The sequence below is a fragment of the Procambarus clarkii genome, chromosome 4 (genome assembly GCF_040958095.1).
Source record: "Procambarus clarkii isolate CNS0578487 chromosome 4, FALCON_Pclarkii_2.0, whole genome shotgun sequence".
In the NCBI taxonomy this organism is placed as follows: Eukaryota; Metazoa; Arthropoda; class Malacostraca; order Decapoda; family Cambaridae; genus Procambarus; species Procambarus clarkii.
In genome coordinates this window covers 35,139,240-35,153,118 of record NC_091153.1, presented here as the reverse complement: position 1 = coordinate 35,153,118, position 13,879 = coordinate 35,139,240, and the positions used below count along the sequence as shown (strand labels likewise).

The 13,879-nt window shown below is 40.5% G+C and overlaps 1 protein-coding gene across 1 annotated transcript in view; it reads left to right on the top strand.

Annotated features, from left to right (window-relative positions):
* LOC138369790 (C-type lectin LmsL-like) overlaps positions 1-13,879 on the top strand; it is an 18,203-nt gene that overhangs the window by 2,909 nt on the left and 1,415 nt on the right. Inside the window, exon 3 of the mRNA XM_069333412.1 lies at positions 13,428-13,879. This exon is cut by the window's right edge and continues 1,415 nt beyond it. Coding sequence (XP_069189513.1) covers positions 13,428-13,660 — 233 coding nt within the window. The 3' untranslated portion in view covers positions 13,661-13,879. The remainder of the gene's footprint in view (positions 1-13,427) is intronic.

The window sequence follows — 13,879 nt, the reverse complement described above, 5'->3', positions numbered from 1 at the left end:
TAGAATTGACGGAACTTTAAGTAGGGAAGAGCAGGCTCAATCTCTCTAGAATGAGATTATCGTCACAACTCTTCCCCGAAGCCTGCGGTTCCGGTGAAGTTATGTCTTCAGGAGGTAGAGTGGTAGGTGGAGCAGCCTCTACCTCATAGACTCTGGAGAGGGCGTCTGCTATGATGTGGTTAGACCCCTTGATGTAGACGTCTCCAGGTTGAAATTCTGTAGATATCAAGCCCATTGTAGAAGCCGTCGATTGTTTAATTGGGCTTGCTGCAGGAAATGTAGGGGATTGTGGTCTGTGTTGATGGTGGTAGACCGAGCACTTTGCAGGTTCAGTTCGAAGTTCTGTAAGTTCAGGACGATGCGTAGTTCCCTTTTGATCGTGCTGTAGTTCCTTGTAGCTGTAGTAGCTAGCTGGTAGAATCTCCTCGCCTCGTTGTTGCATTAGGTCACCCCCCAATGCCGGTACCACTGGCGTCGACATGGAGGATGAAAGGCTTCATGATATCTGGCGAGGCGAGAATAGGATTAGAACATGGCAAAGGAGCACTATTATAGTCCTGCAAAATGGGATGAAGATCAGGTAGGATTTCCGATTTGGAAAGCACCAATTCAGTGTTAATGCTTTTGGGAGAAGCAGGGAAGGTTTCACTGTGGAGGTATGGACCTTTAGATGTAGAGACAGATACCAGCACAGTAGGGGAAATACCTTGATACTGCTTCAGGAGGTTGACGTGGCACAGCTGGGTCTTCCGCCGCCTATCTGGAGTCTCAAGAACGTAGTTGTGGTTGTTCCTGCACTCCTTGATACGGTAGGGTCCTGAAAACTTTTTTTGCAATGGAGAACCTGGGATGGGAACATATGCCAACACGAAGTCTCCTGGTTTAAATTTCCTTAATTTGCTGCTTTGGTCAAAATGAGTCTTCATCCTCTCCTGGGCTTGCAATAGGTTGTCATTAGCAAATTTACGGACTCTCTCTAGAATGTGTTTTAAGTTTTGAAGAAACTGAGGCACATTCTGATGGTCACTGAAGGTGGCATTACGTAGAGAGTCCTTGAAAGCTTTGAGAGGAGTACGGCACTTACGTCCGTAGAGCATCTCATAAGGAGATACTCCTAGAGACTCAAGACTTCGAAAAATGCACATAATGAGATCTAGTTATTTATCTCAGTCCTTCAAAGTGTCATTGCAGAACTTCTTTAGGAGTGCTTTAATAGTCTCATGACTACGTTCAAGAGAACCTTGTGAAGCAGGATGGTAGGGGCTGGACAGTACCTGTGTGATGTTGAACTCCCCAGTGTCTTCTTGAAGAGATCACTGGTGAAGTTGGTGCCACAGTAGCTTTGAACCTCTTTGAAATTCATACTCGGTGAAGATCTTCAATAGGTGTTTCACCACAGTAGCAGCCGTAATGTTCTTTACTGGAACTGCTATGGGAAACCTGGTGGTAGGACACATGATAGTTATTATATATGCGTTGCCAGAACTGGTCCGGGGTAAAGGACCAACACAGTCAATGTTGAGTCTGTAGAAAGGTTCTGCAGGCACCTGGATGGGTTTTAGTGGAGCCTGGGGAATAGAGATGTTAGGTTTACCTGCCATATATGACACTGTTTTATGAATTTCTTTACGTCTTTTACCATTCCTGGCCAGTAGTAGTCTTGCCTGATTCCGTGGTAGGTTTTGTTGAAACCATAGTGAGAAAGAGCTCCGTGGGCCAGGTGTAGAATATCGGGCCGTATGCTGGTGGGAATCACTAGTTCGACATTGGCCCAATCGTCAGCCTCCTTCAGCTTGCTGGGTCTGTATCTGCGGTAGAGCAATTCATTCTCTAGGAAGAACCCAGGGATACTGTCAGGTTGAGTCTCAGCCTGGAAGAATAATGGTGTTAATGATTGATCTTCCCTCTGTAACTTACGGAACTCCAAACTGGTAAGATTAGGAGGTAGATTCTGAAGGTCTTGAGGGACAGCGGTAGCAGTAGAGTCAGCTGGTTGCGGTCGTGCAGCTTGTGCACGGGTGGTCACCAAAACCGGAGGAGAAACTTGATCACTCTTGAACCTCTGCTGTAACATTCAAAGATGGGATTATCCATTACAGAAGTACACACCTGGGGTTTGTCCGTGATGATCAGGTTGGGCGGTTGCAAATCTTCTGCCAAGTCGTTGCCAAGGAGAAGTTGCACTCCAGGCATGGGAAAAGGCTTTTCCCTGATGGCGACTTTGACTTCACCGGTCACGAAGGGACAATCCAGGTGGACTTTGGCGAGTGGATATGGAGTGGTAGCAGTGAGGTCAGTGATAAGGACGGTTTCCCCGGTGTAGGTGATGTTAGGCACAGCTGATTTCAATATTATTGACTGAAGAGCCGCCGTGTCCCTCAAGATCTTCAATTTGAAACTTCCCTCCGAATCTGTACCGTTGGTAGAGACAGTTCCAGGATACAGGTGTTTACTGAAGAGAGAAAGATCATTACCATTAACACCAACATTCACTACAGGCTTACCGAACTTAGGAGGAGTCTGTTTGGGTTTAGTAGATTCATTGCTCTTGTATTGAACCTTCCCACATCTATCTATGGTATGTCCATAGAGTTTGCAATACTTACAATACAATTGTGAGCTCGCTTGATCTGCACTCACTTTATCGTAACTGTACCAAGACTTCTTACTGGAAGGTGGTTCTGGTGTCAGCCGGTGGACGAGGCTGTAGGAGTCAGCCGACTTCGCACATTTGATGTAGTCGGTTTCTTCTTTATCTGCTAGATATAAACGGACGGAAGGGGGAACACGTCTCAAGAATTCCTCAACTAGCATGAGGTTGACGAGTTCTGCAAATGTAGAGACATGTGCTGCTTCCAGCCATTTCATAAAATATCTTTTCTTTGTATTGGCAAATTCTAGAAAGGTGGTGGTACTTGCCTTAAGATGGTCACGGAATTTTTGTCGGCAGCTTTCGGTGGAGAGAAGGTTGGCGTCAAACACTGCTTGCTTCAGAGTCTGGTAGTCATTCTCAGACGCTAAGGTACTGTGAGTAACTGCAGCTCTATCTGTAAGATGCACTCTGAGAAGGGTAGACCATTGGTCAACAGGCCAGCCAAGTTTATTAGCTAGGGTCTCAAAGGTGGTAAAAAAGACGTCTATCTCAACGAATGGTGGCATTAACTTACTTGCATGGGAGATATTGAAACTTACTGGAAGACTGGCGGTAGCTTGCTGGCGTTGAGTGAGGTGCGTAGTTTCCAACGCGAGTTCTTGTTGACGACATTCTTTAGCCATAGCAGCTTGCTGTTTGTCATGCTCGCGTTGCATCTCCAGGTGACGATGTTTTGCTTCAAGCTGTACTCTCACGCTCACGGAGTATTATTGTCTCACGTTCCTGTTCTTTCCTCAAGGCGGCCTCTTGTTCTCGTTTTTATTTCCTCAAGGCGGCCTCTTTCTTTCAGTTGTAGGGCTTTGTTGTTCGAGGGTTTCCCTTTGTTGCTCTCGCTCGATCTTGGCAAGTTCTAGTTTGAGTTTCATAGTTGCTAAATCAGGTTTATCTCAATAGAGTAAGTTTCGTGAGTGTCAAGAGTCAATTTTTCCTTCTTCTAAGAGGTGTTCCATGATGAGGTTATGTAATTCATTTTTGTTCTCTCCATGGGGAACATCTTGGTGATACTCGTGTGCAAGAGTTTGTAATTCAGTCCTCTTGGCACGACATAATGTCCCTATTTCACCAGCGGGATCGTTACGGAAAGCTTGAAGACTAAACATGGTGAAAGATAGCAAATAAATGTACACGAATATAGTTGCGATATGGTAAATGTCTGAAACAGGATAACGTGGCAACTGGTAACTATCCTGTGGAATTTTAATCTTTAACAATTAAAGTTAATTATAGGATGGTAAATTATTAGTCAATCAAAGTCGCAGAAAATCTTGTACCCGGTACACAATGTAAGAGAATAAGGGCAAGAAAATCCTACTAAATAAGTGAAACAGAGTTTCTAAAACAAATGAAACATTTAATTGCTCCAAAAGTGAATTAGGTAGTCCAAGAATGTAGGCATACCTTGCCGAGTCTCTAAAGGACATAAGCAAGGGTTTCCCACTGAATGAATATGATACTTACTGAATTAGCGAACTTTGTGTTCTGTAAAAAAGAAAGCTAATTCCCTACCTAAGTAAATATTATCATCTCTGACCGACGTGTAGGGGTGAGTGTCAACCGAGACGAGAACGGCTGCCGAGGTCCCAACTCTGCAACAAAGTCCGTGCTAGAGGAACTATGGCCCTCTTTTTCCTCCTTCGGTCGGATTGCAGAAGATAGGGTGCTTTGACCCAGAGACAAACCAAAGTACCAGGGTACCAAAATGATGATCTGCCGAAAATATGAGAAATATCCTAGGGACAAAAGGTGGTAAACACGAGTAATAACACGGAGGGAGAGATGACCAATTAAGAGTGACTGAGGCCTACAGTCACCACGTAATCCAAAGTTAACCCACACTCACCATATGCTACTCTCGGAATGCACAATACACACAACACGATATAAATATAAAAATTAATGATAATATTGAAAGGCTACTCTAGCAAAGTGAAGTACGCTTACCACAAATTGACGTTCTGGTACTAGTACCCGAGTGAAGCTCCTTGGACAGGCCCCCATTAAAATGTGACGGAAAAGTGTTCGAGTGTTGATGTTCGGTAGTCCTCCAATGGCAGGTGTCAAAGCCTGGTCACACTTTAAACAGAAATATAGACTGCTTGCCTGTTTGTGATAAGTTAGAGGGAGGAACACGTAAAACACAAAATATGAACAATGAGACTTTAATATATTTACTTTAAACATATATGAAAATAAAGACAAATCTCGGGAAGTTAAATTACTGTTAAATAATAAAGAAAATGTAAAGACAATGTGAAATACAAAATTACAAATGTAAAATGGTGCTGAGAATATCGGCTATGGCTGAAACCTCCCTTTTTATACGAGCTAATGAGCGAGTATGCCAGAGAGAGAGACGTCATCCGTAAGAGCACAAGGAATATTCTGAAGTGGATTGCTGGTCAGGCTCAGACGTCGATTCGTGTAGAGGGCGCTGAGGTGCTGTGTGCAGGTGCGTCGCTGGCGAGTCGTCAATCAGAGGCAGGCAAGCTGGTGAAAGGTAGTTAGCTGGTTTGATGACGAGCCGGCGCGTGGAGGGTGTGTGGAGTAGGGGGATCTTGGATACGTTTTGCCTCCTAGCCAAACGTTTTGTGCTACTGGTGACGTTTCTTGAATGTAGCATCTTATACTTGTGTCTTTGGCATAACTTAAAGTAGGGAAGAGCAGGCTCAATCTCTCTTGAAAGAGATTATCGTCATAATATATATACATATATATATATGTCGTACCTAGTAGCCAGAACTCACTTCTCAGCCTACAATGCAAGGCCCGATTTGCCTAATAAGCCAAGTTTTCATGAATTAATATATTATCTATAATTTTTTTCTTATGAAATGATAAAGCTACCCATTTCATTATGTAAGAGGTCAATTTTTTTTATTGGAGTCAAAATTAACGTAGATATATGACCGAACCTAACCAACCCTACCTAACCTAACCTAACCTATCTTTATAGGTTAGGTTAGGTTAGGTAGCCGAAAAAGTTAGGTTAGGTTAGGTTAGGTAGGTTAGGTAGTCGAAAAGCAATTAATTCATGAAAACTTTGATTATTAGGCAAATCGGGCCTTGCATAGTAGGCTGAGAAGTGAGTTCTGGCTACTAGGTACGACATATATATATATATATATATATATATATATATATATATATATATATATATATATATATATATATATATATATATATATATATATATATATATATATATATATATATATATATACATATATATATATATATATATATATATATATTAGTATATTTTGGTAGCAGTCTTTCCTGTAGACATATATTATTAAATATGACCGAAAAAGTAAGATTAATAATTCTAACACGAATTTTCTCAATCTTTCGTACATTTCTTTTCACTGTTAGAGGTAAATCAAAAATCAATTCTCCAAAATTCATTTTTATTTCTAGTCTGACGCGACACGAGCGCGTTTCGTAAAACTTATTACATTTTCAAAGACTTTAGTTTACAAATACACAACTGAATAGAACTTACCCATCTCCGATTTTGTTTATATCTACATTTGAGAGAGGTGGATGGGGTGAGGTGGCATTAATAGGGTATTAATTTCATCAACACAAGACAGAACAAGAGGTGGCATTAATAGGGTATTAATTTCATCAACACAAGACAGAACACGAAACAATGGGTATTGAATAGAAGTGATTGTAGAAAGCCTATTGGTCCATATTTCTTGATGCTTCTATATTGGAGCGGAGTCTTGAGGTGGGTAGAATATAGTTGTGCATTAATTGGCTGTTGATTGCTGGTGTTGACTTCTTGATGTGTAGTGCCTCGCAAACGTCAAGCCGCCTGCTATCGCTGTATCTATCGATGATTTCTGTGTTGTTTACTAGGATTTCTCTGGCGATCGTTTGGTTGTGGGAAGAGATTATATGTTCCTTAATGGAGCCCTGTTGCTTATGCATCGTTAAACGCCTAGAAAGAGATGTTGTTGTCTTGCCTATATACTGGTTTTTTTGGAGCTTACAGTCCCCAAGATGGCATTTGAAGGCATAGACGACGTTAGTCTCTTTTAAAGCGTTCTGTTTTGTGTCTGGAGAGTTTCTCATGAGTAGCCTGGCCGTTTTTCTGGTTTTATAGTAAATCGTCAGTTGTATCCTCTGATTTTTGTCTGTAGGGATAACGTTTCTATTAACAATATCTTTCAGGACCCTTTCCTCCGTTTTATGAGCTGTGGAAAAGAAGTTCCTGTAAAATAGTCTAATAGGGGGTATAGGTGTTGTGTTAGTTGTCTCTTCAGAGGTTGCATGGCGTTTCACTTTCCTTCTTATGATGTCTTCGACGAAACCATTGGAGAAGCCGTTGTTGACTAGGACCTGCCTTACCCTACAGAGTTCTTCATCGACTTGCTTCCATTCTGAGCTGTGGCTTAGAGCACGGTCGACATATGCGTTAACAACACTCCTCTTGTACCTGTCTGGGCAGTACCTGTTGGCATTTAGGCACATTCCTATGTTCGTTTCCTTAGTGTAGACTGCAGTGTGGAAACCTCCGCTCTTTTCCATGACTGTTACATCTAGAAAGGGCAGCTTCCCATCCTTTTCCATCTCGTAAGTGAAACGCAGCACGGAGCTCTGCTCAAATGCCTCCTTCAGCTCCTGCAGATGTCTGACATCAGGTACCTGTGTAAAAATGTCGTCAACATACCTGCAGTATATGGCCGGTTTCAAGTTCATGTCGAATAAGACTTTTTGCTCGATGATACCCATGTAGAAGTTTGCAAACATAAACAAACGTTTGCAATTTCATTATGTATGAGGTCAATTTTTTTTTATTGGAGTTAAAATTAACGTAGATATATGACCGAACCTAACCAACCCCACCTAACCTAACCTAACCTATCTTTATAGGTTAGGTTAGGTTAAGTAGCTGAAAAAGTTAGGTTAGGTTAGGTTAGGTAGGTTAGGTAGCCGAAAAAACATTAATTCATGAAAACTTGGCTTAATAGGCAAATCGGGCCTTGCATAGTAGGCTGAGAAGTGCGTTCTGGCTACTAGGTACGACATATATATATATATATATATATATATATATATATATATATATATATATATATATATATATATATATATATATATATATATATATATATATATATATATATATATATATACATATATATATATATATATATATATATATTAGTATATTTTGGTAGCAGTCTTTCCTGTAGACATATATTATTAAATATGACCGAAAAAGTAAGATTAATAATTCTAACACGAATTTTCTCAATCTTTCGTACATTTCTTTTCACTGTTAGAGGTAAATCAAAAATCAATTCTCCAAAATTCATTTTTATTTCTAGTCTGACGCGACACGAGCGCGTTTCGTAAAACTTATTACATTTTCAAAGACTTTAGTTTACAAATACACAACTGAATAGAACTTACCCATCTCCGATTTTGTTTATATCTACATTTGAGAGAGGTGGATGGGGTGAGGTGGCATTAATAGGGTATTAATTTCATCAACACAAGACAGAACAAGAGGTGGCATTAATAGGGTATTAATTTCATCAACACAAGACAGAACACGAAACAATGGGTATTGAATAGAAGTGATTGTAGAAAGCCTATTGGTCCATATTTCTTGATGCTTCTATATTGGAGCGGAGTCTTGAGGTGGGTAGAATATAGTTGTGCATTAATTGGCTGTTGATTGCTGGTGTTGACTTCTTGATGTGTAGTGCCTCGCAAACGTCAAGCCGCCTGCTATCGCTGTATCTATCGATGATTTCTGTGTTGTTTACTAGGATTTCTCTGGCGATCGTTTGGTTGTGGGAAGAGATTATATGTTCCTTAATGGAGCCCTGTTGCTTATGCATCGTTAAACGCCTAGAAAGAGATGTTGTTGTCTTGCCTATATACTGGTTTTTTTGGAGCTTACAGTCCCCAAGATGGCATTTGAAGGCATAGACGACGTTAGTCTCTTTTAAAGCGTTCTGTTTTGTGTCTGGAGAGTTTCTCATGAGTAGCCTGGCCGTTTTTCTGGTTTTATAGTAAATCGTCAGTTGTATCCTCTGATTTTTGTCTGTAGGGATAACGTTTCTATTAACAATATCTTTCAGGACCCTTTCCTCCGTTTTATGAGCTGTGGAAAAGAAGTTCCTGTAAAATAGTCTAATAGGGGGTATAGGTGTTGTGTTAGTTGTCTCTTCAGAGGTTGCATGGCGTTTCACTTTCCTTCTTATGATGTCTTCGACGAAACCATTGGAGAAGCCGTTGTTGACTAGGACCTGCCTTACCCTACAGAGTTCTTCATCGACTTGCTTCCATTCTGAGCTGTGGCTTAGAGCACGGTCGACATATGCGTTAACAACACTCCTCTTGTACCTGTCTGGGCAGTACCTGTTGGCATTTAGGCACATTCCTATGTTCGTTTCCTTAGTGTAGACTGCAGTGTGGAAACCTCCGCTCTTTTCCATGACTGTTACATCTAGAAAGGGCAGCTTCCCATCCTTTTCCATCTCGTAAGTGAAACGCAGCACGGAGCTCTGCTCAAATGCCTCCTTCAGCTCCTGCAGATGTCTGACATCAGGTACCTGTGTAAAAATGTCGTCAACATACCTGCAGTATATGGCCGGTTTCAAGTTCATGTCGAATAAGACTTTTTGCTCGATGATACCCATGTAGAAGTTTGCAAACATAAACAAACGTTTGCAATTTCATTATGTATGAGGTCAATTTTTTTTTATTGGAGTTAAAATTAACGTAGATATATGACCGAACCTAACCAACCCCACCTAACCTAACCTAACCTATCTTTATAGGTTAGGTTAGGTTAAGTAGCTGAAAAAGTTAGGTTAGGTTAGGTTAGGTAGGTTAGGTAGCCGAAAAAACATTAATTCATGAAAACTTGGCTTAATAGGCAAATCGGGCCTTGCATAGTAGGCTGAGAAGTGCGTTCTGGCTACTAGGTACGACATATATATATATATATATATATATATATATATATATATATATATATATATATATATATATATATATATATATATATGTAAATATATATATATATATATATATATATATATATATATATATATATATATATATATATATATATCTTATATATATATATATATATATATATATATATATATATATATATATATATATATATATATATATACATATATATATATAAGAAACATAAGAAATATTGAGAAAATTCGTGTTAGAATTATTAATCTTACCTTTTCGGTCATATTTAACATCATACGTTTACAAGAAAGACTGCTACCAAAATATACTAATATTAAAACGCACGACCCAGCAGCAAGAAATCAAGCCTTCACGATAAAATATCGCCAAGATTTGATTCTAAATCAGATACACAAGGCAGAAAATGAGATCAAAGACAACAAAACGCAACTACTTCACGCTACAAACCAATGGAGAAACAGCACCATCGACAAAAACCTTCGTATTCGTATTAACCAGTACTCGACATCCTCACAAATCGACATCACCACAGCACCGAAACCAGGGTCATCAAGAAACTAACAACATAATATGGAGGACCTATAGCGATTCCACGACCCAGAAATGGCTTCTTGAACCTTGCTGGAATCAACCTCACTGAGGACCAAATCACTCTCCTAAATCTGGGTATAAACTGTCACGTTATGTCCAGACCAAGTGAGATGGCCCAGAAAGTGGAATTAGAGATCCTATTGGACGACATATTCGACCTCGAGACGCAAAAGAAGGTTACCTCTAAAGACACCTTGCAAGCAGAACTTATTGCAGAAGGAGAAAAGATTCGAGGCAACTACAGAAGCACTATACTCTCCCCCGAGCTCAAAGTGCCAGATAAGAGCCTTCGTGAGAACAAGGAGATGTCAGGAGAGGTGACAAGTCGCCAATATACGTTATTCTTAAAAAAAACGAATATCTGGCGAAAATGAACCACATACTCACTTGACCAAACTAAATTCCAAAGGGTAACGAAGGACACTACAGCCGAATTGAAATTAAAGGTAACCAGATTGATCGAAACTGTGAAGGCCAAGAAATCTGGACTCCACCTGCCAAAGATTATTGGGGAAAACAAACCTGGGTATGCGTATGGAAATGTCAAGATCCAAAAGCCTGGAAACCCACTTTGGCCAATCTTCAAGCAGATACCCAAACCCACGTACAGACTGGCGAAGCGACTCAACGGCTTGCTGACTCCTTATCTACCTTGTGCTTTCATCCTGAAGTCTCCAAAGGAATTTGTTGACTTACTGCAGGGAACACAGGCCACAGGGATAAGAGCCTCGTTGGACGTAGAATCACTGTTTACCAACGTACCTGTGGATGAAACAATCGGGATGATAGCGGACAAAGTGTATCGTGATCCGGCTTGTACTCCTCTTGACATGCCAGAAAACACACTAAGGAAACTACTCCAAGCTTGTACTGAAGAGGCACACTTCTAGAGCCCAGATGGGCACACGTATAAGCAAGTAAATGGGGTTGCCATTGGTTCTCCCTTAGGTGTCTTGTTTGAAAACTTCTACATGGATACCATCGAGCAGAAGGTCTTAGTTGACATGGATTTGAAACCTGCCATATACTGGAGGTATGTTGACGACATTTTTTCACAGGTAACTGATGTCAGACGTCTGCAGGAGCTGAAGGAGGCATTTGAGCGGAATTCTGTGTTGAATTTCACTTACGAGATGGAGATGGATGGGAAGCTGCCCTTTCTAGATGAAACAGTCACGGAAAGGACCGGAGGTTTCTACACTGAAGTCTACACTAAGGAAACAAACATAGGAATGTGACTCAAAGCCAATAGTGACTGCCCAGACAGGTACAAGAGGAGTGTTGTCAACGCTTATGTTGACCGTGCTCTCAGTTACAGCTCAGGATGAAAGTCGACGAAGAATTCTGTAGGGTAAGGTAGATCCTAGTCAACAATGGCTTCTCTAATGGTTTTGTTGAAGATATCCTAAAAAGAAAGGTAAAGCGCCATGCAACCTATGGAGAGTCAACTAACACAACACATGTTCCCCCTATTAGACTATTTTACAGGAACTTCTTTTCGACAGCTCATAAAACGGAGGAAAGGGTCCTGAAAGATATTGTTGATAGGAATCCCTACAGACAAAAATCCGAAAATACAATTGACGATTTGCTATAAAACCAAAAAATGGCAAACCTACTCATGAAAAATTCTCCAGACACAAAGCAGAACGCCTTGAAGGAAACCAACGTCGTCTATGTCTTCAAATGCCCACATGGGGACTGTAAGCCCCAAAGAACACAGTATACAGGCAAGACAACAACGTCTCTTTCCCGGCGATTAACAATGCATAAAAATAGGGCTCCATAAAGGAACATATAATCTCCATCACCAGAGAAATCTTAACAAACAACAAAGAAATCATCGACAGATACAGCGATAGCAGGATGCTCGACATCTGCGAGGCACTACACATCAAAAACTCAACACCAGGAATCAACAGCCAATTAATCCACAACTATATTTTACTTACTTCAAGACTCCAAACCAATATAGAAGCATCAAGAGGAAGTATGGGCCAATAGGACCCCTGTAGTTACTTCCATTCTTATGCTCTCATATCCAATTAATACCCATAGTTTCGTGTTTTGTCTCTGTTATTATATGGATGGCCCATGACAGTTTCAGTAACTCGCACATTACCTTACACACAATGCTAGCTATTTCAAGAGTCACACAACATGCTTCCAGCTGGAATGGAAGTCTTGTGTGGCACAGTGACAAATTCTATCTAACTGTACAAGCTTATGCAGTCTGCCTATCTCTCTCTCGTTTGAGTTCAAACTGGCAATTATTATACTGGTAAAATATATATTTTTTGGCATATCTTCTTTGTTTTTTCTCTCGCCTCCTTACAGTATATAATAACACCATTTCCTGTCTGCACTTTATTAGTGAACTGGCAGTGCATTTCATCGGTAGCTCTGAGAATCTTGTATCGGGTCTATGAGGGCTACGTTTTATCTAGTTCTTTGATCTACATACTCTTCTGATTCATTTCTTTAATATGTTTGAGGCTTTTCCTTGTATACCTGGGCACAACACCATTCAACAATTCAGTCAACTACTTGCTACTTTAAAAAATGGTCATGTCTAGGTAACCCACAACACTTTGTATGTGATTCTTGTTTTAAATTGCAGTATACAGCATGTATTTAAATGTTATCTTGAGGTTATCTTGAGATGATTTCGGGGCTTTAGTGTCCCCGCGGCCCTGTCCTCGACCAGGCCTCCACCCCCAGGAAGCAGCCCGTGACAGCTGACTCACACCCAGGTACCTATTTTACTGCTAGGTAACAGGGGCATAGGGTGAAAGAAACTCTGCCCATTGTTTCTCACCGGTGCCCGGGATTGAACCCGGGACCACAGGATCACAAGTCCTGCGTGTTGTCCGCTCGGCCGACCGGCTCCCTGTTATAACTATGTTACCATAGTTATATTAATTTTTGAAAAGTAATTTTTGAAAGACAAAACGATTACAGTGTTTTTCTCTGATTGCAACTCTTCCGATTTTAATTGCTCTGAATGCAATTGTCCCGATTGTAATTGCTCTGAATGAAATTGTATATAATTGTTTTCTTTTCCTTGCATTCAATTGTGCAACTGCAATTTTTATTCTGCACTCTGTATATGTGTATGCTAAAACTGCATTGAGTGGGAATGCGTGTACAAATCTAGTTAATCTTACAATATTATTACAACTGTTCTTTTGTATTCTTATCACAGGAGTCGAACAACTTTTTGTGTTCGTGGGTTTGAGGGACGAAAGAAGAGATGGCTCGTGGAAGTGGGTGGATGGTCTTCCAGTCAACGCCGCAGACTGGGGACCTGGCGAGCCCAACAACGGAAAAGGAGATGAATTCTGCGGAGAAGTTCGAATGCATTTCGACCGGATGCTCAATGATCAATCCTGCCCGTTTTTGAACCGATTTCTTTGTCAATATCACCCTCCCAATTAAGGATGTTGAGTCGCCTCTCTATGAAAGGAAGACTTAGCTTGTTTAATCTTGTTCTATTTTAATGTTTTAACGTAGTATAAATAACAGGCATTTGCAAAATACTCTTAGCTAATTATCCTGAAAAAAAATCATTGTTAAGTTTCAATCCATCACAAATTATGAGGTAGTTAGACAGTGAAGAGCTTGTTATAACAAGAATTAGGGGAATCTAGCAATAGC